General features: G+C 47.3%; 1 protein-coding gene across 1 annotated transcript; it reads right to left on the bottom strand.

Moving 5' to 3' along the window:
- Positions 1-1083: 1083 nt before the first annotated feature.
- Positions 1084-26273, bottom strand: PCSK9 (proprotein convertase subtilisin/kexin type 9). The gene is made up of 12 exons (XM_044430345.1): positions 26052-26273; positions 22821-23012; positions 19398-19521; positions 18146-18279; positions 15979-16120; positions 7691-7887; positions 6868-7051; positions 4227-4397; positions 3868-4016; positions 3578-3749; positions 2262-2443; positions 1084-1284 (listed from the first exon to the last, which is right to left on the bottom strand). Exons 1-12 carry the CDS (start codon positions 26271-26273, stop codon positions 1084-1086), a joined length of 2070 nt encoding a protein of 689 aa, XP_044286280.1.
- Between the last annotated feature and the right edge of the window lie 1008 nt (positions 26274-27281).

Here is a 27281-nt window from a genome sequence, read left to right as displayed (position 1 = left end):
GGCCTTGGAGCTTTAGGGCACAATTTTATACATGCTTTTTCTCTCTAAACATGCATAGGATTGCACTCTTAACCACATACTTAGCTCAGCCACATCTAGGTATTTTGCCTGGCAACAGTCTATTTGACTACCATCAGTCCTACCATCCTCTCTGACTTGTACCGTCAGCAACATTAAACAACTTTGCCTTACGAACACTAGGGAGGGAAGAGAACATTAATCCTTCGGCTCCATTAAAATGACTAGGTGTCCTAAATGCTACTTACTAGAATTCTATTTTTTTATATCAATTACAGCTTACTACATAGAATGACAAAACTGCTGAATATATCAAGATTCCCACACTATGATTATGTATATGTAACCTGGAATCCAGGGCAGAATTTTTAGTGTTGATTATTTTGCATTTTATAATGAAAGAAAAATTAATCCGCACAGCTGGAAGTTGCTAGTTAGAGCTCAGAAGCCAGAATGAAGTTGTTGGAGACAGGCTGAAGAGATGCACATCTATTATCTGCTTATTCTTTATCCCTTTGTCCCCTACAAATACTGAGTAACTCTTAGAAACATCTTGGATGTGTAACGGATATAACGCACATAAATGTGTTGATTTATGTGCTTGTGTTGATTTGAACACAGGCCTGTGAATGGGTCAACATGGGATATACAGTTACCCTGCTGTTTTGGAATATGAATATGACACTTGGAAGGAAAAGGTGTTCAGGTTAGGGTTGCAGTTATATCCATATATCCTCAAAGTCACCGACTGCAGAAGGAAGGCTACTGGAAAAAGCACAGGCTAAGCTTACTGTCCAAAATTTTTCTATGAGTAAGTTCAGTTATTGAGGCATCAAACAGATGCATCTCTCCATAGTGAGGAGGAAAGCTAAATCCTATATAACTGAGACATTTAGAAGAGTTGTGCTGAGTGTCTGCTGGACCTCTACCTGCCAGAACACTTTCTTCAGGTACAGCTGAGGGAGGAATGAACAGCTCACCAGTGTTATGGGGTGGCGGCCATAAACTGCAAGTCCCGTGGATTGCGTGCCAGGGGTTGTTTTTGGAGGGTGGGGGTTAGTACTGTCACTTATAATTCGAACTGTGCTGCTCATTTTCCAAGAGTCTCTTTCTACAGCAAATGACAAAAGCCCTTGCTCCTTTGCTGCCTGGGCTGCTTATCACAACACAAGTGTTGTCCACTGAATATGCACCGAGAGCATTATTGCCATGCGCCTGAGCATTGCATCCGGTCAGGGTCCAGCCAGCATCGCAAGCCACCATCACCTAAGGCAAAGGGGGTGGGGGGGAAATTACTCAAAATTAGCAAATGATTTCTTCCAGTAAGGAAAGCTCAGCATTTCTGAGCTGCTAACCTTGGTTTGAGGCATTCACTTCCCTTCCCCTCCCTGACATTCTCACTCAAACTGCTGCCATCTTCTTTCTCCTATGAAACTATGTTAATAGTTAATATTCTTATACATTGAGAGTTCTATATCAATAATACTACATCACAACAATGACAATCTTTGGAACCACTGGGGATTCACTTGATTTTTTTTCAGGGCTAAAAAATAGCTGATTTAATAGCAAGTATATGAAAATAGACTATGACCTGCAAGGTCCTTTGTGGACTCTGTTCAAGCAAACATCTCGGAAAAGACTGTCTGCCCAGAGGTTCTTTCACAGATTCTAGAGCTACTATGCTTTTGACAACAGGATACACCGTCCTGGTCTTGTGCCTAAAGGGGTGGATCCTGTAGGTTGGTCCCAACCTTCATACAGATGTCAGCACTGCTTTCACTGCAGCTGCCCTGAGTATATTCTGCAGAACAGATCTGGTGGGGATTTGCAGGGTAAAAAAGGAATTTGTCCCACCAGTTTCTCCTGCTAATGGAACACTGTTGCTGACTACAGCCCCATGCTTTCCCTTTCCCTTTCACTTCTCCAACCCCCACAGCAACAACAGCATGAAGGCTCCACTCTTGATCTTTTAGGCTCGTGAAATAGGCCTGGGGTATCATTATCACTCTTCCTTCAGTTCAGCTCAGGCATAAAGAAAATTCCAGGAGTTCTGTACCCAGTACCTGCACTAAGACCAAACAGTGATTAGCACACACCCCAGATGACGGCAGCCTCATTAGCAATCCCAGTCTGCACAGCCCGGGGAGTTCAAGTGCCTCAGCGAAGTCCCACCGAGCCTACTCATCACGGATCAGCGTAACTACACTGGAATCCACCACAGAGGAAAAGCACCCACATACCTTTGGTTGATACGTTGCAGAAAAGTACTCCTGGACCTTGCACTCAATGCTTGGCACGTGGCAGCAGAAAGCATGTACGGTTGCCTCTGCCTGGCCTATGCAGTGGTCATGGCCACTTTCTGACCCAAGCACAGGTCGGATGGTGCCAATGAACTCTCCCACTGGAGAATGAGAGCTGCAACCTGCCAATTTAGCTTGTGTGAGAGCATGTACAAAGTGACATGAAACAAATAAATGAACACCCGAAACCTAGATGTGGAGTTCTATGCACTGCATACACCAGCTTTTCAAATACGTACTTCACCTGGACCTATACTGCACCCTGCTTGTACTTCTCCCCAACCCTACCCACTATGCATTTCATTTCAACAACTGTTCTTTTTCCCTTACACGCTTCTTCAGTGAGTAGCATGCAAAGCAGAGTGACATTTTGTAGAAAACCAAACTGGATCTCAAGTCTTGTTCCATTATTGCTTTAGGCTGAAATGGCCAAGCCAGTCTAGTATTGCTCTTGCAAAGTCACTTTTTAAAGATGGATTCACCCTTATGGATGAGCATGCATATCAGAAGAAGTGCACATATTTCAGTATCCAGACATTTTCCATATATATTGGCATGTGTACGGAAGTCTCAAAGTTTCCACAGTGGTGCTCAAGATTTCCTGTTGTGCAAAACACTTTATTTTATTCTTTGAGTGTCTGTTTATAAATGAGGGAAGATGCTGGAAAGGTTTCAAAGAAAACATTGAAAAATCTCAAATATTGCTAATATTTCCAATATTGAAATATTGAATATTTTATAGGTGCTTGTTACTTTCAAACACAACCCATTACATGCCCACTGATAAGTTGCTTTGAAATAAGTGGGCAAAAGATTGAAACCCTATAAAGACAGAGATTATTAACTCTGGCAAGCTGTGTGGATTCCAATGCAAAGCTAATTGCGTGCAATGCTTGCACTGTGACCCAAGATGACAGATGGAAGTTTCTATGCTCACATCACAAGATAGACTGGAAGGTCAATGCTGACGGGCACTGCTTGTGCAGAATGTGTATCATGCTGCAGACGTGCATTCAATCTGTGCCAGCTTTGTCCTCAGTATTGCACGTATATCCAACCAGGAGTTTTGCAAACATGACACTAGTACACTGTAAGGCACAAAGGTCCTAATGCAGAAGGGTATCTCCTTGTGCGGTAGACCTTTCCAAGTGTAGATCTTTCTTTTTGGAACAGAACTGATGAGTAAAGATGGCTCAATATGAAACTGGGGTGACACAAAATCCTCAGTTGCTGCCATCACAGTAGTCACCACTTACCTGTCAAAACATGGGTGTCTTTAGTGCAGCTGACACTTTGCACTGCTGAGCCCTCTGAGAGGGTGTTAATTTGGCAGTCAGCTTTGGGCCAAATGCAACACCGGGCTATGCCATAGACCCCTTGGCCACCAAATCTGTTATGTGCAACACATTCTTTCCTGCCTCCATTATCCTGGAATTTAGAAAGCACAGCGGTGAGACACAAGGAATGCCAGCAACTGCCAGTATTTCATCTTTATGGAAACACATGTGCACTTATAATGAACAGCAGCATCGCTATAGAACATCACCTCAATGCGTGTGCCCCGCTGTTTCCCATTCTTTGATAAGCTTGAGCAGCTGAACATTTCTTCATTGCTGCTGCAGTGCGCAGCAGCTGTTGCCCCACTGGACAATCCAGACAAGGGAGACCACACGGAGCGACAGTACAGCTCTTCATCTAAAGGAGAGCAGCCGATGGTCATCGTATGTAACTATAAGCATCCCATTCCCTTTCTCCACCAGGTGAGCGCAAGGGTCCCATATCTGGGGACTTTCAGACAGTCAAGTGGCAAAAGGAGGCGAGGAGGAGCATGTCTGTGGGTTAACTGGAAATTTATGATGGCAGAACTAAGCACATAACACCACTAACTAACAAAGCTTCACTCACCTGCCACAAGTTTGGGGGGAAGCCCAGCCACCCTGTTGGGGGTTAACAACCTCTGATCTTCAGGAAACCAAGCTTCATTGATAAGGCTTTTGATGGAGAAGTGGATCAGCCTCTGTCTCAGCTCAGAGATGGACAGGCCAGGGTTGGTGTTCAAGATCATGGCCGCAATGCCTACATCAACACACATACCTTTCTGTATTATCAGGCAAGAGCTAGACACGTGGATATCTGGACTCAGTAAATGGTGCTACTCATATTTTATGGCACTGAGACGTGTTACGAATGCTCTGCAAGTGTGATGCAAAATAATGGGTGGATGTTTGAGCTCAGCTCCTGCTGTGGGCATGTGCAGCAGCGGGCCAGCATTGCATGCATAGCTCTTCAAAGGACGTTCAAGTGATCTTGATCAGTAAGAAGTGAGTGCTCTGAACCAAATTCACTCATGGCTCCTCTCTTCCTCCACTCAGCTGCATTTGCTGCCTTCCTTCTTTCACAAGAAGCGTGTCCGCTCACCAGGCAGGGGGAAAGCTGTCAATCAGCAACAAAGCCCCTGCATGGCATGCAAAAGGTCCGGAGTCAAACCCAGCATCTCCCAATAGGGCTAAAAAATTCCTGCCCCAAAAATGGGAAAGCTGCTGCCAGTCAGTCCTGGGCGAGATGGAACCAGAGTCTATGCATGCTCCTGACTCCATTGGGTCAGAGATTGTCATATGATTGCCATATGGTTTTTAAATAAAAATCAAACAGCACACCTGAAGCAAACACTTTTCATAAGTAAACAAAACCAAATTGATTTCAGTTTGGATGCAAATTTGAACCAACACTCCAATGGAATTGCCATATATTCCACAGTTACAGCATTTATCCAAATCATTCCAAAGGATGCAAGTTCAACAAAATCTGGGAGCAAAAAAGCGAGTGCATTAATGTATTTCTTCTTCTTTCAATTTTAAGTCATCTCACCAGTTTCCCTCTGCTTTATGATAAATGTTAACAATATAATTATGAATGGAACCCTTTTCTTAGAGCAACCAAGCAGCTGGTTTAAAATGTTGAAACCTTTCCATCAAGCAGTTACTTCACTTTTTGAATAACATTCTAAGAAAAATGAACTCTGGTTCTGGTACACAAGGGCAGCAATCCTGGCCCATACACCATCTGCTGCAGGTACAAGGACCCTATGATGTGCCCACAGAATCTTCCTCCCTAGAGAGCTGCCCTATTCCCTTCAATGGACACAACCAACCCATTTGTCCATGGAAGTAATGAAACGGCACCAGTAAGTTCCTATTCACGGTAAGGCAGCCGACAGTAATCACTTTCCGTTCTGCAGCTTTATTATTACTGATTTTTTATTTCCGCTTAGAATACAAATTATTCCGCCATCTGGGGTTCCTTTCCTCCAGGATATCCTGTTGCCTCATTTGATGTTACTTGTACATGTCTCTCCTCCTCCCCCACCTTTCAAGCTGCTTATTTAATTCTTTAATAGATCTGTATTTCACAATCACAGCAGGCCCCCTTCAGGATCCATGGAACCGTTTAATACAGAGATGTGTCGGCAGCAGTTAACTTTTAATTGCACTCTGCCTTAAGCCTAACAGCCTACAAGGCATGTCACAATCAGACCATAACACACTTGCTGTCAGTCCTAACTGCACAAAGGCACCAAGAAATTTTACACGCACGCACGCACGCATGGTATGTGTTTGAGTATATGAGCACAGAGACAACCACCTCCCATTTTCACACTGCTTTACGCATACTCTCTCTTAGCAAGTGAATTCCTCCTGGGAATTCCTCTCTCTTAGCAAGTGAATTCCTCCTTACATGGCCAGTGGCTGCCAACATGCACTGTAATCCATCCAGTAGCTTTGTGTACTGAGAACTTCCCATTCTGAAGTAATTACTAAAGGAATTCCCATCACTTCCCATTCTGAAGTGGGAGAGGGGAATCTGCCCCACTTTACAAAGAACACTCCCAGAGAACTTAGCTTGACAAGTTGATCTGATTGATTTATATCCTGTCTTTCTTTGTGAACTCACAAAGGCTTGCCTGAATATGAACTGCCTGCTGGTGGCGGGCGAGGCGAGCCGGGGCTCCCTCAGCAGGGAGTTCCAGAGCACAAGAAGGTGATGCATGACACCCTGTCCTTTTCCAGTACGGTCCACTTCCATTCTCCAGCCAGCAGACACATCCGTCTTGCAGTATGTGGCCAGCCGGTGCAATCCTGCACCCTACTCATGCACGTACCGGTGCACACGGGAGGAGAGTCACCAGCCACGTATTGGTAGTCGATTCGCAGGATGAGCAGCAGCCCTTCCACAGAAGAATGTCTGCCAAACAACTCCTCACGTGGCACAGCTGCTTTAGGGAGGCCACCTCACACAGTCTTCAAGTGGTGACCAAAGTCCTGAATAACAAGGACTGCTCTTGTTATTCATTGTCAATGTTTGGGCTTCAGAAATATGGGACAAAGAAAATGTCTATTTTTACCTATGAGAATCTGAAGCTCGAAACAACAAAAGACACACACAGCTGGGAGTGGGGAGTTGCTGCACTGCTTGTCATGTCTCCTGAGTAGACCCCTGTGAACCAAATGGCAGCTCAACAACTTTCTGTACTGCTATAAATTTTTACCTGCTACATGTGCAGCTGCTTGCGATGTCCCACTCTGTGATGTGAAGCAGGTACTGCAGTCACTGGAGGCTCCAATGATGTCATCTCCAGGGGCAAACACATCTACACAACGGCCAAAATTGGTCCCCAAGGACCCCATGGAAGCAGGCTGGTCCTCGACATTGGTGGCACCAACTGTGATAACCTACCATAACACAATGTTGTCAGGTCAGGGTTGCAGCATTGCAGAGTTGGATGCAGACAGGTGATTCCAGGGAAAGAAGGGTCCCTTCTGTTTATGGGCACAGCAGCATCCAACAGAATCTCCTTGTTGGAGGAAGGGAGCAAGGAGGTGATCTTGACCGATCCCTCTTCCTCCCTGCACTGCTTTATCTTACCTCTCATGCTGGTCCAGAAGGTCCCCCAGCCCTCCAGAAAAGCTTTTCCAGATCGACATCTGGTTGCAGGAGCACAGAAGGATATCAAAGATCACCTCTTCACCCCATTCCTCCAGCACAAGCAGGAGTCTTCTAATCACTACTCTAGATCCAATCCAGCAAGTTAAACGGTATCCTTCATTTTTCTGCAGCATTTATATATTGCTAAGTAGAGTAAAATCCAGTCTAACCACTGCTCAGTGCAGAAAATCCTAGTTAGATCATGACAAATAGATGACAGCCTCCATTAAAAAAAGTGCTGCATTTGCAGCAACATGAAAAAACTGGCAGGCACTGTTAAGCTGGGCTGGAGCCTTTCTTGCAAGGCCACACAAATCATGTCCACAACACTTTAGTGGGGCCTGGAACTACAGCTCAAGCGGAGGCACTTCTAAGCTTCCACATACCTCTGGTTCAGCTGCTGGAGAGTACAGGCAAGCATCGTCCTTGTAGTTGCCTGCTGCGGCTATGATCGCCACCCCCATCTGCACCATCAGGCGGCAGGCAGCGTTCAGAATGCGGCTGTAGCCGCCAGCCAGGGGCAGCAACACAACTAGTGGGCTGTAGGGCTGGGTGGCCAGAGTCCTTTGGATGAATTCCAGTCCTGTTGTGCAAAGCAAAAGAAAGAGGTGAGCATGTTTCGCTCAACAGAGAGGTGCAGAATGCAGGGATGTCAAAGCAGGGATGTCAGCGAAATCTGCAACTGATTCAAGCAAGAGCTGTGAATCCAACCCATGAATTCTGTAATGGACCAATTTCTTCTAACTTGCTTGAACTTGTGGATTGCTTTCTCTTTTTAAACTTTCTGAGATGGAATGTAAATTTAGTTGTACAAAAATAGGGAAATTTTAAAAGCTCTGAAAGAATGCACATTTCCTGCATGTGTATGTACACACACACACACACAGGCTAAAGCATGAAAATACACATGGGGGGGATTTGCAGATTTCGGGCATTCGTAGTTGCACAGATGCTCACTTTCAAACACAATCACAAGCTCAGCACATTGAGGAAAAGCCAGTTTCAACAATGATAAAGCAAAAAATGCCTAGTCATCCCTAAAACACACAGGGAACAGATTCCTACATCCCTGGTTCACAAAGAAGAGCAGTGCCCTTTACCCCACCATTTCCCACGTGAGAGAAAAAAAGAAAAGCAAGGTTGCTTACCTGTAACTGATGTTCTTCGAGTGGCCACCTGTGCATTCACACACATGGGTGCTGCGCCTGCACAGTGCCTAGGCCGGAAGATTAGAAAGCTAACAGTTTTTGGTGGGAAAACTCCGCTCCCCTCCCACTTCGTGGTATAAATAGAGTGGAGTGTCTGCCATTTTACTCAGTCTTGAAGACCACACGTTCACCCTCTAGAGGTTAAGAATAAAAGTAATGAGAAGCACAATTACATCCCAACGGTACCGCTGTGAATTAGCGTACGGTACCGAGAACAATATCCAGTTAGTAACATATCCCAATGGTACCGATGCAAATTATAGTGCGGTACCGAGAACAATAACCACCTAGTGACATAACCCAGTGGTACCAATGCAAATTATATACGGTACCGAGAAAACGATACAAGCGGGGCTGGCTGGTGGGTTGTGTGAATGCACAGATGGCCACTCGAAGAACATCAGTTACAGGTAAGCAACCTGCTTTTCTTTGTCGTGGCCTCTGTGCATCACACATATGGGTGATTCGCAAGCTTACCACAGTCGGAGGAGGGAGGTGTCATCAGCGAAGAACGGATGAGAGAACAGCTCTACCAAAAGAGCAGTCTTGTCTGGCACATACATCAAGCCGGTAGTGCTTGGTGAAAGTACATGGACCAGCCCAAGTCGCAGCTTTGCAGATATCTTGCAGCGAAACCCCTGTGGCAAATGCAGACGAAGTCGCTACTGCTCGTGTAGAATGGCCTCTTGGAAAGACATGTAAGTCTATTTTCGATAGCTGGTAAGCCAGGACAATAGTCTGGATGATCCAATTAGAGAGTCTCTGAGATGATATTGGTGATCCCTTGTCACGCTCGGAGTATTTAACAAAAAGTCTATTAGTAGTACAGAAAGATTCAGTGCGGGATCTGTAAAAGGCCAAGCAACGGCGAACATCAAGCGTGTGTAGAGCACGTTCTATTGGAGTCAACGGCAGTGGAAAGAACGCTGGCAGAACAATGTCCTGACTCAGGTGGAACGGTGTGGCCACCTTGGGTAGAAAGAAGAAATCCATTCGGAGGATGACTTTTTCCTTATGGAAATTCAGAAATGGTGGACCTATGCGGAGAGCACAAATTTCGCTAGCTCTCCGTGCTGATGTTACTGCTACGAGAAAAGCAGTCTTCCATGACACCAGGCGTAAATCCACAGTTGCCAAGGGTTCGAAGGGTGGTTTGGTAAGTGCTTGGAGCACTACAGAAAGACTCCACGTTGGCATGGCAGGGCGAATAGACGGATGTAAATTTTGTAGTCCCCTAATGAAACGCCGAACCAGTGGTTGAGAGAAGACTGATAAGCCATGGATAGTGCCACGATAATGGGATATAGCGGCTGCATAAACTTTGATAGATGATGCTTTGAGTCCCTCATGATGCAATTGTAAGAGAAATTGTAAGATATTGGTGACTGAAGCCGTTCCAGGAGAAAAAGAATGGCACTCTGCAAAAGAGGAGAATCTTTTCCATTTAGCCGCATAGGAACGATGAGTGGACAGTCTCAATGCAGATTCAAGAATCTCCTGAATTTCCCAGTCCGTGGGCATTGGTACCGTGGCAATTGTTGTCGAATCCAAAGTCGGGGACGCATGCACCGCCTGTTGAGTAAAGTCATCCGTAGGGTGAGGTGTCGCCAGTACCGACTCAGTGGCGTGAATCAGGCGATCCACCATGCCGTCAGCCTGAGAGAGAGTATATCCGGATGACGGATTGCTCCTCCTTGTTGCGTTAACACATGCGGGAGAGTTGGCAGATGAATGAACGTTCCTCTGGACAGCAGCAAGAGAGTGGCAAACCAAGGTTGTCTCAGCCACCACGGAGTCACTAGTATCCCTGTGGCATTGTCCTGAGCTATTTTCGCCACCACTCTTGTCAGAAGTGGGATCGGAGGAAACGCATAAAAAGTCATGTTGCTCCAAGGGGTCATAAGAGCGTCCCCCATCGATCCCAGTTCGACACCCGCTCTGGAACAGTATAGGGCACATAGGCTGTTCTCATGGGTGGCAAACAGGACCACGTCCGGATAACCCCACAAGCAGAAGAGTTTCTCGCAAATTTGTTTGTCCAACTCCATTCGTGGGTTGTTGACATCTGTCTGCTTAGCGTATCTGCTTCATTGTTGTCGGTTCCAACCAGGTGAACTGCCAGAAGCACGATGTTCCTTGGTATGCACCAGTCCCAAATGTCCATCGATAGGCGTGCTAAGGATGGGGATTTTGTGCCCCCCCCGCTTGTCGATGTAGACAACTGCCTCTATGTTGTCTGATGCAATTTGGACAACTTGACGGCATAGCACAGTCTCAAAAGCCTTGAGGGCGCTGAAAATCGCCAGAAGTTCGAGGAAGTTGATGTGTTCTCGTCGGTTCCAAGTACCTTGGACCCGAAGTCCCGAACATGCCGCACCCCATCCGAGGAGGGATGCATCAGTGTACAGGGTTGTCGTTGGCTGAGGTGGTCGAAACGGAGCGCCGATCGACAGGTTGTCTGAGATAGTCCACCACGTTAGAGTGAAGAATTGCAGAAAATCCAAATCGGCTTGGTGGCAGGATCTTGTTGCAGTTGAAAAGCAGCATTGAAAAACAGTTGTATGGGCCGCACACGCAGCCTAGCATATGGGACAATGGCAATCGCAGCAGCCATATGCCCCAGTAGTCTCTGAACTGATAAGGCTGGGACCGTTCCGTGTAGTTGAATCCGATGAATATGGCTGCATAAGGCATTCTGACGTTCCGGTGGGAGGAAGGCTTTTTCCTGCGTCGAGTCAAGTCGTGCCCCGATGAAATCGATGACCTGCGTGGGAATAAGGGACAATTTGTCGCGGTTAATGCAGAGACCGAGAGCATCAAGTAGAGCACAGGTCACTTGTATATCAGACAGGAGACCTTGTTCGGATTGCGAGACGATTAGCCAGTCATCTAAGTATGGGTATATTTGTACTCCCCGTGTCCTCAAGTGTGCGCATACCAGCGCCATACACTTCGTAAAGACTCGAGGGGCTGTGGCCAGGCCAAAAGGTAGGACATTGAACTCGAACAGGTCGGACCCGACAGTAAAACGTAGAAAGCCTCTGTGTGAAGGATGGATAGAAATATGAAAATAAGCATCCTTCAAGTCCAGTGAGGCGAACCAATCCTCTCTTTTCAATAACAGAAGGATATTATGCAAAGCGGTCATCCGGAATTTCCTTGGTTTGACGTACGTATTAAGAGTTCGTAAGTCCAGAATCGGACGAAGACCACCGTCCCTTTTTGGGACCGTAAAATAACTGGAATACGATCCATGCAATCCTTTCGAGCAGGACAACTGTCGAATCACTCCCTTGAGAAGTAACTGGGAGACCTCGTCGCATAGCACCGATGAAGAAGGTGTGAAGCGGATCAGGCTCGAAGGAGGGATAACATCAAATTCTATCCTGTATCCGAACTGGATGATAGATAACACCCACCTATCAGATGTAATGGACTCCCAAATGGGGAGTCGGCCCTGGAACCGGTCCCCAAAAGAGAGAAGGAAAGGTGGTGTTGGGAAAGAGAGAATGGTTTGCCCAAGCCATCAACGTGGGCGCTTATCGGTATCGAAGTGCCGATGGCCTTGGGAAAAACACGTGCATTTGCTGTCTCCGACGCTGCCGTTGCTGGTATTGCTGGCGAGGGTAGTTCTGCTAGCGGGAATAGTATGGTTGATTCCGGTAGGAAGACCGAGGCCACTGCCACTTACGTTTTTGCGGGAGCTCCATGCGGCACGCAGTTAGGCGTGATTCATGAATCGCCTTTAATTTGCGGTCGGTCTTCTGATGGAACAGACCGGTACCATCAAATGGCATTTTCTCGATTCTGCGCTTCGTCTCTTCGGGGAAATTACAGTTGCGCAGCCACGCATGCCAGCGCAACGAGATGGCATTGACGAGGACCCTTGAATCGGTGTCTACACGATGACAAGCAGCAGACAATTGCTGCACCGCCACCTGCATCGCCTCTTTAATGAAAACCCTGGCGAGGTCCTCTTGGTGGTCTGGAAGGGAGGAAGCCACATTATCCAGCTTCTGCATGATAAAGTACTGGTAATGTGCCAGTGTCGCTTCATAGTTCGATACGCGTATGCCGAGCCCAGAGGCCGCATAGACTCGGCGCGCAAGCATATCGATTTTCCTCCCTTCCTTGTCCCGAGGAGTGGTATGTCCCCTGGACTCCCTGCCCTGGGAAGATTCAACCACAAGAGAGTTCGGTTTCGGGTGACGGAGCAGGAAGGGAATGTTGTCGTCACAAACTCTATACATGGCCTCATACGTGCGGGAGGTAGCTTGTGGTTGGGCCGGTTGGTCCCAGGGCTGGACCATAGCCTGGCGGAGTGTGGTTATAAGCGGCAGGGCTATTGGATGCCAACTGCTCTCCTCGAACGACATCATAAAACTGATCTGTGGAAGGGCCTGGCTGCTGATGAGCTTCAATTTCAAGCGATTGAACATGAGCTCTGTGAAAGAGACATGCAGTTCATCGGGTGAAGCAAGCCCTTGGTACGCGACAGCCACATCGGGGGATGTGGAGTCGACCTCCGAGTCCTCGGAGTCTTCCATGTAGCGCGGCCAGTCGCTAGAGGAGGAGGAGATTTCAGGGGAGGTTGGGCGCCTCGTCTCCGCATGTCTGGAGGTGGATGGTGCGTCCCTCAGGACCGATGGTGATCTACGATCCCGAGAGAAGTAGGGATATGGCTGATAACCACCCCAGCTGGGGGGAGCACCATATCCCGGGATCAACCAACTCTCATCTCGATGTTCGGATGAAAGGCTGCGACATCTGGAAGGTAATGAGGCCACATGAGGTTCAGTCGGTGGCATAGGTGTTGGCGAGCGGTCCCTCGGTGGGGAGCCTCTGATCTCGCCATCAGAGATGGACTCCCGAAGCAGCTCCTCCTGTTGTTGAGGAGGCCCGCTCTCAGGCCAAGTGGCTGGCCTGGGGGATCCCGGTGGAGTCACCTGCATAACGAGTTGCAGGGCCGGTCCCAAGGGGGAACGGTACCGTGGCGGCCGTCGGTACCGAGAAGCCCGATGAGCCTGAGCCCCGGTGTTTTGGGCGATCAGGTTTCTTTCTCTTGCAAGCGGGCTTGTCCACCTTCTCCTTCCTCAATTTCTTATGGGTGGAAGGTTTATCCAGACCAGTATGTTTACACTTCTTAGCCGGGGGAGAAGGCAGCAACTGAGCCTCCATAGAAGCGGCGCCTTCATCCAAAGGATGCTGCGGAGGATCGGCAGAGGTCAAGGAAGGACGCTTCGCCGGAGCACTCATGGTGGAGGAGGAGCGCTGAGGAGGCGCGGATGATGAGGAGCCAGGCCGCAGGAACAGTTGGTCAGACTGCATTAATGCCTGATCCCATAGGAGCTTCCTGAGACAATTCTCCCTGTTTTTCCACGCTTGCTTGGTAAACGCCAAGCAATGACCGCATTTGTCGGTTCTATGCCCCTCGCCGAGGCAGAGTAAGCATACATCATGTGGATCGGCCGGTGACATTTTGGATCCACATTCAATACATTTGTGGAATGCTGCTCGCTGTGCCATCACGGAAAATGAAGAAAAGAGGACAGTATAGAGGGTAAGATAAATTTTTTTTGTTTTTTTTTTTTACAGGGAGAAGAGAATTTTAAGAAGAATCAGAAAGAATCGGGAAGAAGAACAAACTTGGAGCAAGAGAAGAAGGGTTTAGACAAAAAACGACAAAGAGGCACAGATCTATAGCGAGAGACGAACAGGCACGAGGCACAGTGAACAGCGGTCGCAAAGACTGAGTGAATTGGCGGACACTCCGCTCTATTTATACCACGAAGGGGGAGGGGAGCGGAGTTTTCCCGCCAAAAACCATTAGCTTTCTAATCTTCCGGCCTAGGCACTGCGCAGGCGCAGCACCCATATGTGTGATGCACAGAGGCCACGACGAAGAACAGCATAAGTCCATTTTTTTCTTTTTATTTCAACTGCTGCTGTAACACTTGATATCCTAAAACCTCCAAGAGGTTTACAGCAGAGCTACAATGAAAAACCAATGCAATAACAATAACAACAATACAAAACAATAAATGCACATAATATTTACAACCAAAGAGCAGTGTCATAGCTGCTTAAAAGTCAGGGAAAGCCTGAGCGAAGTGGGGTTTAGAACGTGCCACATTTTCCAGCTCTCAGACCATGCATGGGCAGCGTTCCAGGGTGGGAATGCCACTCCCAAGAAGGCCTCTTTATGCAGCATTACCTGTCAACTCACTGCCAGCCATGGAATGGCAGCAAAGCCTCATCAGGTCTGATCTGGTCTGGGCACAATGGGAAAGGCTATCAGTGAGATATCATGGCCCTAGCTTGTCGACAGCCAAACCCTGAATAGCAACAGGCAGCCAAGGAAGCACTCTTAATGCAGGTGCATTAAGTGTATTGTGATGTGCTGACCAGGGCACCCAAGCTGACGCACTCTGCACCAAAACCAGGCACAAGCACTGACCTACACAGTGTAATCATGCAGGTGCCAGTGTGTGGATCGCAGTGGTTCAACTTTTAAGAAGCAGGCTCACTATCTGAAGATCAGTATGAGGCTGATGGCCAGTTTGAGGAGCCTGTGAAGGCTACAAGTACTACACACCTGCTGCTGTAACAGCTGGAACCTCCACTGGAGATGACTGTATCTGTAGCACGGGGAGTGCAACCCTTCCCTCTTTTGCTGGCAGACTGGCATGACTGGGGCAGGGTGGGGCGGGGGGTGTCTAACACCAGGAATTGCCTTTGGGAAGCTGGAAAGGGAGCACAAAATAGGCTTTCTTCTGCTTTAGAAATGTATGTGTGTATATATAGAGTTAAACCCTGACTTAAGTGGGTTTAACTTTTGCAGACTTGATTATTCACAAGTTTGCCATCAATAATTAAATAGTATTTTGGGGAAATTTCTTCAGCCTACTGAGGAAAATCAGAGAGAGAGGGAGGGACGGAGGGAGGGAGGGAGGGAGGGGGAGAATAGAAGCAGAAAGATAGCGAGGGAGGGCCTCTGAAGTATGACTTCTTGCCCCACTCATCCAGAGAGGGAAATCTCTTCAGAATTTCCTTGGTGCAAAGAGGAGGTGCTGGTGAGTGAGAGGAAGGGCAGAGAATAAGAACAAAAAGTAATAAATGAAGAAGGGGATCCCTGATGGATTGAGGGAAGGAGGGAGAGAAAGAGAGAAGCAATCCAAAACACGTATGGTCAAACATATTAAAAATTAAGTGTTGTGGGGACTAGAGATATTCATGGGTTTTCCACTTTCACAGGGGTCCTGCACCCCTAACCCCCACAAATGTGGAGGGCCAACTGTACTCATTCAGGTGATGAAGAACGAGCCAGGGTCATCAGGATGGGGCCAAATGTCCAACTCCGTTAGAGTTAACAGAAGGCGCTAATCCCCAGGAGCTGAATCAGAAATGCAAAAGACCTTGCTAGATGTTTACAGGCCTGACTCCCAAGTGTAGCTGTCGCTACTCACCGATCAGTATGCCACTCACTGTGCCCTTGCCCTGGCAGTTCAGCACTCGGAGGCTGCGGACACTGGCTCCTTTGGCCACTCCAGCGTCCCTCCCGCTCACAACACCAGCCATGTGGGTCCCGTGGCTGTCGCACTTACTGGCCTGCCAGAAAGGACATGCAGATGATCTCTCACCAGTGCCTGCTCCACACATAAGCAAAATGAATGGTGATCCCTGATGTCGTGGCATCCAACACCTCCCAGGAAAACCTGAGAGGCCCCACTAGGGGTGAGATATGTGACTATTCCAGGGAAATGTGTCAAGGAATCCAACCTTATTTGAAATATCCAGCCGCTGGGCTATCAATCTGATGACTCTGGGCCATGCTATGGCAGTGAGAGGAACAGCGGGAGGGCTGGACTTCCAAGACTTCTACAGCAATTGCCCCATCTAATCAAACCGCAACCACCCTCGCAAATCTCCGCGTAATGTGCATTCCTGATGCTGTCTGGGATGCCTTCTCCCACATCGCCAGCACCCTGGAAAGGGATGCATGAAACTGCTGCCTAGAAGGGGAAAAACAGCCTCTAACATCTTGGGCAGAGAAGATGTGAAAGTCAGCCTCCTCCGCAAATCAACTCTCTGCGGATAGCATCAAGATCCACATATCTAACACTGGGCTGAGCTTCAGGCATGTATTCACCCACTTCCAGAGGTGTTGAACCTCCAGACCGTGAACCAAATCCAGCCCTGAGAAGCGCCTCAGATGGCACATCACCTTCCCCAGGCCCCATCCTTTCCCTTTGACTGCCACCTGCTTGGCGTTTTCCTGACTGCTGCACCCTTACTGCCCATAAGAGCTTGAAGCTAAAGTAGGGTGGTATGTTTACCTACGGCCCCACCCTCTTTTACTTTGGCCCAGCCATCAGAGAAAGTTGGCCCCAGCTAACTTCTCCAGAATTGAATTCAGCCCTCAGGCGGGAAGAGCTCTGATGCCCTTGCAGTATACCAGTTGTACCACCATTACCAGCACAATTTGGATGAGGTAAAGGCCTGCACCAACACAGGGGGATGGTGGTCCAAAGAGTTAAGGGTTGCAGTTCATTATTACACAGGTCCCCAATAAGCACTCAAGGGCTCCTCCAAGGATGCCAAGAAGGGGTCCTCACACTCTGGCCCCTGCAAAAATTTTGATCTTTTTTTCTTTTTTTTAATATACGTGCATGGATCTCTCTATACAGTCATAGAAATGAATATTATTATCCATACATGAATACATATGAAATGTATACAATTTTCTAGCAGACCAAACGTCCAAATAAGTACCCGTTTGAAGGTGGTTTCTATAGGCTGCCCATTTAAATTTTGAATGTTTTAAAACAGTCCTCTCCATTCATTGTATCATAGGAGGTGATTGTTTATCCTTCCAATGTTGTAAAATTAATCTTTTGACTGTCAAAAAGGCACAGAGAATCCATTAACACTGTACATTTATTAATTTCCATGAAGCAGGTAAATCATTTAAAATTCAATGCACATCAGTGTCTATTAGCAACTGTTCCAGCATAAGATTTATCTGTGCAATAACCTCCTCCCCAACCAGAGCAACTACTGAAGGAAACATTAGCTGCATTGCCCTACCAGCAATTAGCCGAATTAGAAAATCCCTTATTAAAGAGAAATTGCAGCTAGGAATACAAAACGAATCCAGTTGGTGGGGTCAAAATCCGGCAGACTGGCCTGGCTCAGCCTCCTGAATTCTAGCCTGCCAGCCCAGTGCTGGTGCCAACTCACCCTGACATTAGCCAAGTCAGCACACAGTCTTCCATGTTTAGAGCAGCCATGATTTGCATTGCTTTTCAAAGGCAGGGAAATTTGCTTAAATTCTGGCCAGAATTTCCTTGGCTTTAAAAAATACCCACAAAAAATCATGGTCTGCTTTAAAAACAGAAACTGCAAAAACACTCAGCTCAGGCTGAGTTCAGGCTCTTGAGTCAGGAAGGTACCAAAAGTTCACTAAGGGCAAGAGAGTCAAGTTTCTCAGTGCCATCCATCCCCAGTTGCAGCGTCTAACAGGAAACCTTTGGGGGGTCTGCTGAATAATACACAGCCTAAGATCCCTGGGCATGACAAACATAACAAGCCAAGTAACTGATGCTTGTGAAAAGAAACAGAGAGCTGACGTACTTGTCGGTGGAAACGAGTGCCATCCTCATCTGGGACATTCTCAAATTCTGTCACAAACACTCTGCCCTCGATTTCCCGGTGGTTGCTCTGAACTCCAGTATCTAGCAGATAAACCTCAACCAGGTCACCCTTATCTACAGAGAGATTGCAGTCAGTGAGGCTAAAGGGAAATTGACATACAGCTCTTACAGTAACATTAAGTGCCTTTCATCACCCCACCATGCTTGCCAAGGTACAAGGATGCTTATCTTGCATGAGCAACATATGATCAGGCACCAAGCCAGTTTTACAGGCAAAATGTCCAGCAGGTAGTCAAGGAAAGGGAAAGCTGGATGGACTGAACAAGAATGACCCTTCCATTCTGGTGATGGAAAGCAGTCCAAAATGGGTTAATCCTTCTGCTCTTTTCTTAATATTGGAAGGCCAGGCAGGCATAAAATCCAAAGGTCAGAAGTTGACAGGCTTACCTACTGTCAACTGAGACCTAACAGCAGCTTCTTAAAGTCTCTGGAATTCTTAACAGACTGGGAACCTGCCTCTACATGTTGCCTCATGGACAGAGATACAGAGAAAAAAAGAACTCAGAAGGTAGGGCCACGTGAGACAGGACATTTGGCACATAGTTCACCCATGTATTGTTGACTTTTAAAAAAGATGACGATCATGGGAGGGGATGGCCTTCCATACGAAGTGGGTGAGAAGACCCAGATGGGGGAATTCACTGGAGCGAAGGGGGCCTCCAGCCATTGCCCAGACCCCCCCCCCACACCCACCTGCTATTGCAATGGGATGAAAGTTCCTACTGGCATCAGAGGGGGCTTTCCTCCAATTCTGCATTTCTGACACTGCAGTAGTGATGGGCAATTCTCATCAGGGCCACAGCAGAAGCAACAAGTCAGACTGAAACTAGCATTGTCTGAACAGGACACTGGAGTTCCCTTCTTCAAGCTTCACTGAATTGTTCCATTCTGGAAATCATGGTTTCTGCTAGTTTCCTGTTACTCTGAGTAGCGCTACCTTCCTGCTACCCTAGCAGTCATTTCTGCTAGTGCAAGGATAGCTTTGGATACTGCTCACAGTAAGCTAAAAATCTGCAGAAATTTCGCCTTACCCCAGCTTGCACACTAGCTGCATTTTAACCTCTTCATCTATCAGTGATCTGTGTGGCTTTCTAATCCTGCCCTGCCCTCTGCATAACACGTAGTCGCTGACCCTGTGGTTCTTTGGCACCTTATGAGCAAACAGTGCTTACTGGGAGGATTGTATTCACTCGATTTGACTTGCATCGGAACTATCCGGCCAAGGTTCCAGGGAATACTCTGAGCGAACACATAGGAGTCTTCTTCTATGTAATCCACATGTGGCAGCTTCAAAGCCTGCATAATAGAAGGCAGAGGAAAGTTGGTGCAACTCCTGAAACAAAGCCCTTGTTTTTGTTGTGATTATCACAATCATGACATGTAAAGAACTGCTGGAAATTTGAGGTCATTTCACACATTATGCCAGGGATATATTGGATTTCTCTACATGAGACATTCTGGATTTTTCTCAGGATCAAAATGGTCTTCTCAACATGTCCCAGCAACAAACCAGGGTTCTTGGGATTGTTGTTTCCCTCTGCCTTTGAATTCCATTATATGACCACAAGGTGGCACTGTAACATAGCAGAATTGGCAAAATACATGAGCTTCTCCTTCCAATTCTTTCCCCCATTTCTAGATATGATTGTTTTCTTCAATCTAAAAAAAAGCCACAGAAATACTTGGAAAGGACAGGAGAGGTTCTGGAGGATAACAGTGTTGTATAGAACATCCAGAGATAACTGAAAGTATGGAATCATGAGCACACAATAAATGGCTAGTATAGAAAACCTCACTGTGCCCAAATGAGACAATTGCATTGAACTGTCCATTGGCAAGCATTCACTCACCCTCTTCAACATCGGTTTTGGAACACAGTCAACACACCAAAAAAGGCATGAAAACAATGCTCCCAAATCAGAACTTTTATCCAGCTAGCTCATCCTTGTCCATACTAACCTTCGGCACCATGATGCCCTCCAAATATTTGGGACTACAATTCCCACTATCCTTGGCCAGCACTCTCATTGCTGTGCTGGCTGGAGATGATGAGAGCTGTAGTCTAACACATCCAGAGAATAATCGGCTCAGGACTACTGGTCTCTACCACTGGCCTTCAACTGGTAGGTCAAGTCCAGCTACTGGGTCACAGCCTGGCCTAAGGTAGATTGCAACAGCCAGCTACCACCCTGCAAACATATAGCATCAGCTTGTACCTAGCATTAAATCTGTACTACAGCCAGCCTTCATGCTTTCAGAAACGAGGGTCAGCCTCTGCCTCCTCTTTGACCCACTCTGCTTCTTGGGCTAGGGGTCACCAACATCGGCAACACCTCCCAGTGACTACCTTATTCTTTCCGCCATCTCCGTTTTATTTACTTTATTTATTTAATTTCTATACCACCCATTAGTCAAGGTGATGCTCTGGGTGGCTGACATAAAATCTCAAGCATATTGAGATTGAGCCTCAACTTCAGACTTCATAGCTACAACCTGAGCTGAGGTTTGGGCTTTTCTGTTCTTTCCCTTGCCCTGGTTGCTGGCTTGTTACCACAAGCCTAAAGAAAGAGCTCTGGAGAATCTGAAAGCTTGCACAAACTTCCTGGCATTTTGGTTATACCAAATTGAAGTATTGCACAAGTGTGGATTTTGGATGTTTCTTGTCCTCTTCTTTCCCTTTTGGATGTTTCTTTTCCTCACCTGCTTAACTGGGCCTTGCATAAGCTCTCTGATGAGCAAGATGCCTAAAACAGGTGCAGCATCCAGGCAAGGAACTAAGCAAACCTCCTTTTCCCTCAAAGAGGAAACTTATGAAATGTTTAGACAGAATCATTTATTCCTCAAAATGGTGCAACCTTCACTTTAAAGGCTGCATTTGCCTGTGCTTTTAGACCTTCACAAGCAAAGAAGCAACAAGCATCAAAAATGCCACCAGAATTACTGAATACGTGGGAGTTACTTCTTACTTTGTATCTTGCCTTCTGCAAAGGAGCTCTGATAGTATTTCAGCCCCACAGTACACCCTGTGACCTTAAAATAAGAAAGGGTGGCCAGGTTCACACACTGGAACCACCCACAGTTAGCAAACTGAGAGTTCTTGAAAAGAAAAATAGCAGCACACAAACAAGCGTGCTGGTCCTCAGCAGGTCCTCAGTATCTGCTCCTGCTGAGATAAACAACCAGGACAGTTTGTCCGAAGATTGCTTGTTGCAATGCTCAAACCCAGAGCTCTGGATTTTGGGCAGACAACAAGGTCTAATGAGCAGGAACCAGCTCACACGCTTGAGCTATTCAACAACTTGCAGGTTATTAACAGTGGACTAACAGAACATCCAAATCAGGTCAGGGACTTACCCTTGAAATGAAATTTGTGGCTTAGCAGGATCTGAAACTGGATTTCTCATATCTAAACTAGACCACTTCACCACCCTAGACTGTAGAGAGTAGAGAGTGACAACTATTTTTCTGCAGAAAAATGTCCATCTCTAAAAATGATCTGCTTCATGAGATCAAGTGATGTCATAAATGAGTGGATACTGTATCATTCAAATTTGTCAGTAAGCAACTTTTTTCAGATGATTTCTGCGGAGAGGTGAACGTGAGAGGTTTTATGAGAGTATGCGTGCTAAAATTCAGGCATGCTAAAATTAGTATGTCCAACAGCTTCAGCTTTCAGTACCTTCATTCTTACGATTTAAAGAATAGATTCTAGAGGAATTGTGTACTACTGAGCTATCGTAACTTATTTCCAAAACTCCAATAAACATACTTTCCGGTGAGCTTTGAATTTGTTGAAATACACCATTCAGACCAGGAATGTAGCCCGCCAAGTGTGGTTGGACTACAACTCTCATCAGCCATTGCCATTGGTTATGCTGGCTGGGACTCATGGAAACTGAGTTACTCCCCCCTGAGTTGAACCATATGCAGTACACTGCATTGATTTTTTCCACAATCAAATATTTCAGTTCAGCTACTTCTGACTATTTAGAGGAAATAAAATATTTATACAGCACAGAGTATAAGATTTAAAAGAAGCACAGAGTACTTTCTAAGTTATGCATTTTAAATGTAAGTGAATCACTGGCAAGCAATTTAAGGCAACGGATAATTTCCCAGCAAATTCACATCACTGCCACACTCTATTCTTTTCAAAGACCCACATATTTTAGTAGCTACTTTCCAAAAGCTCCCAATAGATTGGGCTCAACAAAAACCAAACTCTGGAAACTGTACTGCTTTGGACCCACTGCCACAAAACAGAGCTACTCCATGCTCTCCTACCCCCCCCACCATGCAGCACCCCGCATGTGCCCTCCAACCCTCCAGAACTCATTTGGGGTGGGGGGAGCTACAGGAGGGGAAAATCTGCCTGCCATGGTTCCCTCCCACTGGTAGATGACACAGTTGGATACAAGCCGCCGCTTACAGAAGTGAATATGCATGAAGATGACTTTGCCAACATTTTATTGGTGATCAGCTTGGTTTACTGTATGTTAGGTTGTGTCTTTTAAATGTCTCAGGATCCTTGGCTGAGAAGCAGGATGACATCTGATAAATCAGCCAACATCTTACCTATTGCAAGAGGAACTTACCAGGGGCAGCACATCACTGCTCATCTTCACAATAAAGCCCCGGAAAAGCTCCACAAAGACATGGAGGATTTGGGTCTGATAGCCATGCTTAGCTGCTCTAGCCTGCAGGTGCGTGGCAGTTCGTGATGTCTGCGGCTTACGGGTTTCCTTCTTGAGCACCACAATGTACTGCCCAGGTAAGCGCCATGCGTCCTGCATTTGAACAAAAGAAAGCACGTGTGGGTAAGGCAGCCGGGCTCTGCTGGGTCTCGGCAGTTCCTGTCCCTCTGCCAGGGGGGACACAGCTGAGCTTGTCCAAGGCAAGGGATGCAACCAATGGTAATCCTACTCAGAGAAGACCCACTGAGATGAGTAGGACTTTATTTAGACTAACGTTGTTATACAGCCCCATCAGTGGGCTCTCATTCCCAGACCCATGCACAAGCCTTTATTTCTTCATTGTAATACTTCTATGCTGCTTAATGCATTAAAATCCTGAAGCAAGAGAACAACAAGAAATACGAGAACTCAGATAAAATAATGAATAAGTAAAGCATCATGGACACTTAAGACACGACAGCTCTCTAACAACACCAGGCTATTAAGAGAGTCCCAGTTGAGCAGGGGAAGCCTGTTGTGAATTGGTGTGTTTTCAAGAGGCATCGCACCAGACCTGCTTCTAAAGGGTGGCAACGGAGAAGGCCCACTCCAGTGCCACCACCTGGTGGTATTCTGCTGGCCACCGAATTACCAGTGAGGCCTCCTCAAGAGGTCTCTAGGGTCCACAAGCTGTAAATATGGGGACACAATCAGCTGGGCATCCTGGTCCCAGCCGAGCTGCCAGCTGACTTGCAGTGCATGCGCATTACCGTGTCTGCTTCTTTTGCGGGGTGTGTGAAGCTAGCACCACACAGGAAAGAGTAGCAGGCCTGTTCCGAGAGCCAGTGCGGTGTAGTGGTCGGCATGTTGGCCTGGGACTCAGAAAATCTGGGTCCTAGTCTCAAATCACCATGAAACTCACTAACTGATTTTGGGCCAGCCACTGACCTACCTCGCAGAATTGTTATGCAGATAAAATGGAGAGGAGGACTATGCAAGTTGGAGGGGGAAAAGATGGGATAGAAATATAATAATGAAATAAACAGTCCCCTGGCTCAACTTTTTTCCTGTCTGAACATACTCTTCTCCAACCCTTGTGTGGAAACGGGCTCCTGCATCAGGAAACAGTGAACACAACCCTCACACAACATCCCTTTGGCCAGGGGTGAGGAAGCAATCAGTCCACCTACAGCCTCAAAATCACTATGCGCATGCATGTGCACGCTGGGATATCCTGCACAGTGACAAGCTATACCCATAAACCCCCAAACACCCAATAAAACTATTCTTTGCTTAATGAAAAGTTATGATGGGTGTGTGAGAGTGGTTTTGAGAGGACAAAAAAGGTACTTAACCTTTCCCATGTGTGTTGTTTTTCCATTCAACTTTTAAAAATGTGTTGTTCCAGCAGAACCCAACTCATCAAGATCACAAGAGCTTAATAGTTTGGACATTTGAGTAAAGGCTAAATGCTCCAGGACAATGTCTGAGACATGATACCGCTTTGGAAGTCCTCACTCATCAGCGGTACGGCTAATACCTGACCAAATTTCCTAATACAAATACTTAACAAATCCACCCCCTCGTACTGCCTGTACATGTCATAAAACCACCAACGTTCCTTTCCCTAAGTCTTTCTGAAAGAGCATTACATTTCTTTAGAGAATAATGATCTGACTTCATAAAGCATAACTTAATACATAGAAATCAAAATCAACCTGAAACACCTTTTGGGGGATGGGCGGGGTTATCTGGCATCAAGTTCTCAGTGTGTGTCTTCGTCTCATAGCTACCACAGTCATGACCCACTTGCAAGTTATTACAACCTTCTTCACAGAAGTGACTTCACGATTTGGTGTGGGGAGGAGCTCATTCTCATGCAGTCTGATAGAAAATTAATTGCTTCGGAAAAAGCATTCAGAGAAGATAACATGCTCATAGATGGGCTGTAGGATTCTTCCACTTACCTCAGCTATGAGTATGCAAGAGCGCCCTGTCATTTTGGCAGAGTCAGCCTTCCAGCAGTGTACTGCCTCCCCAGCTTCCCACACTTGCATTAAAGCCCAAGGGCAGATGTCATGAGTTTAACTTCTCTCCAGTGGGGCTTTTTCAGATCAGGAATTGTGGGCAGCCATGCAGGCTGCTAAGTGATGGCCAGATGTTTAATAGAAAGGGAAAAGCATGCATAGCATGCTCCCCAGTGGTCATTAAGTTCAAAATCACCACCAGAAGGAATTCTAAAGAATGAGACAGAAAAGCCAAATTCTCTTTACAGAACAGAGAACAATTGTAAGAAACTGGAGAAATTTCAGCATAGCACAACGTCATGTTTGCCTTCCTCCAAGGGTCGGAACATGGCAGTACAACTCCCTAAGCACCCCTCACACACAAGGAAAATGATCCAAATGATGGGAGAAATCACGCCACGTGCCCGGGCTTTTCCCCCAGACAGTTTTGAATGCCAGTCCCTAGAATGAACAGAGTGTCCTCAATGCATGTGCAGAGAGAATACCCCCTCCCCCCCACAAGCACGGCCCCACATCACACCTGGCTTTAACTGGATTTCAAGCTCACTCCAGGCAGCTTCCCGTTTAGAAACTGGCTGGGCGTGCAAATACGTGCTTATGCGCCTACTCCTGTCCAACGCATCTTGATTTGGGGTTGGGGCTGCTTTGCCGCTTCTTCGTGCTGGGAACCCTTACGATGCAAGCCTGCACGACTCTTCTGAAACCCCATGGAATCAATGGGGCTTCCTCACAAGAAAACGGGCCCTCCAGAAATGGGGAGGCCGAAAAGGGGGTGCCCAGGACTACCAACGAAGGTCACAAGATTATCTCTTGCGCCTGCCGAATGAAAGCCAAAGCGGCTTGCGAGCTCCTCTGCTACGGAGACCGCTCCTGCCGACGCCGCGACGGCTCCAGATCAACCAATTGGCCGGCCGGCCGGCCGTCCTTTCCCCATCCCGCCACGGGACACGCAGACACCGTCACCGCGCTGCTCCCGCTCACCTCTCCAGTTCGCCGGGGCCAGAGAAGCAGCACCCGCGCCGCTCAAGGCGAGCAGATCCACGCGCCTCGACCACGCGGAGCTCGCTCCCCACCCCGCCCCCACCCCTGCCGGGTGCTGCTCTCCTCCTCGCCCCTCCAGGGTCACCTTATTGCTTCGATAGAAAGCGGCGGATGCGCTTCCGCGTCTCCCGAAATCGGTCTGGTTCTCCTCCTCGAAAGCCCAGGATGGCATCCGCTCGTCGTCTTCGTCCGGAGCGTCGTGAGTGCTGGCGGCCGAAGCTGGCCAGCCGAGCGCGCCAACGAGGAGCAGCAGCAGCGGCAGGAGCGGCGGGAGAGCGTGCAAGCAGCCGCCACGGCTGCCCGTCATCCTGCCCTGAAAGCAACCTTGGGACGGCGGGATCCGCAGCGCCCAGCCTGGAAACGCGGCCGCGACCGAGCAGCGGGAGCGTCTCGAGCCCAAACTCTAGCAAGTCCCGCCGACACAGGAGCAGAGCCTGGAACCCGGCGAGCCCCCTTACGGACGCGCGCGCGCCAACTCGAGTATATGGAATCTGTGCTTGCACCTCTGCAAGCCCTTCGTGCCGCTGCGCTTCTTCCAGAGTGCTGAGGATTAGCGAATGGTAATTGCACACCCCAGCTCGCGCGCGCGCGCACACACACACACGCACGCCTGCTCCTTCTACTTTCTCTCCTCTCCCTCCCTCACATTTTCATGTGCTTCTCTAAATCTTTTGGGCGTGGATGTGCCGGATCACGCCACTATTATCCCATCGGACCATACTATCTTGTTAAACATTAATTGGAGTTTTTCTCATCCATTGAGATCAAGTTGCTACCCTTTTTTGCTTTGCTGGCATCATATTACATGGGCTTTTTTTTTTTTTTTAAGGCACTCCCCAACATAGCCCGGAGGACAAAGCAAATTCTGTGCATGAACATGATTGGAGGCCTGGGCCTGAAAGAGGAGGCGGGAGGTGGTTGTCTGTGAGAAATTTGAGAACAAGGTAAGGTTCGATGTGCACCTTATTTTTATGGGCCTTTTCAGAAGGTTTTGACCACAAGATGTTTTGACCACAAGATGTCAAAACAGCCTCCATGGGTAACATCCCACCAAGAAAGTATTCATTTCTGAAAGAAAAGACAATAAATATAACATGGAGAGTAAAGTTACAATCCTACATAGCTTTTGAACTAGGATTGTGATCTAACTAAACTTTTAATGCATTGATCCATCTGCTCTGACAAGGAGGGAAACCAGCTGTGCTAACAGAGATCCTTTTAACTGGAGAACGTTCAGACCAAACCTTTGCACAGGTAAAAGACATGTGCACTGAGCTATGGATCTGCTGTGCACTCCTTCGTTCCACATTTGGTT

Source organism: Varanus komodoensis, unplaced genomic scaffold, assembly GCF_004798865.1.
Source record: "Varanus komodoensis strain SLA01 unplaced genomic scaffold, ASM479886v1 scaffold20_1, whole genome shotgun sequence".
Taxonomy (NCBI): Eukaryota; Metazoa; Chordata; class Lepidosauria; order Squamata; family Varanidae; genus Varanus; species Varanus komodoensis.
The sequence above is the reverse complement of the archived record's forward strand: the minus strand, read 5'-3'. Positions and strand labels throughout refer to the sequence as shown.

Bases quoted from the DNA above. Each gene is read 5' to 3' on its own strand.
- PCSK9 (XM_044430345.1), bottom strand. From the start codon at position 26,273: ATGACGGGCAGCCGTGGCGGCTGCTTGCACGCTCTCCCGCCGCTCCTG. The intron at 4,398-6,867 runs GTAAAAATTTAT...GTGTTGATGTAG, and splicing joins AGCAGCTGCACATGTAGCAG to GCATTGCGGCCATGATCTTG. The intron at 4,017-4,226 runs GTGAGTGAAGCT...GCTCTCCTTTAG, and splicing joins TCCCCCCAAACTTGTGGCAG to ATGAAGAGCTGTACTGTCGC.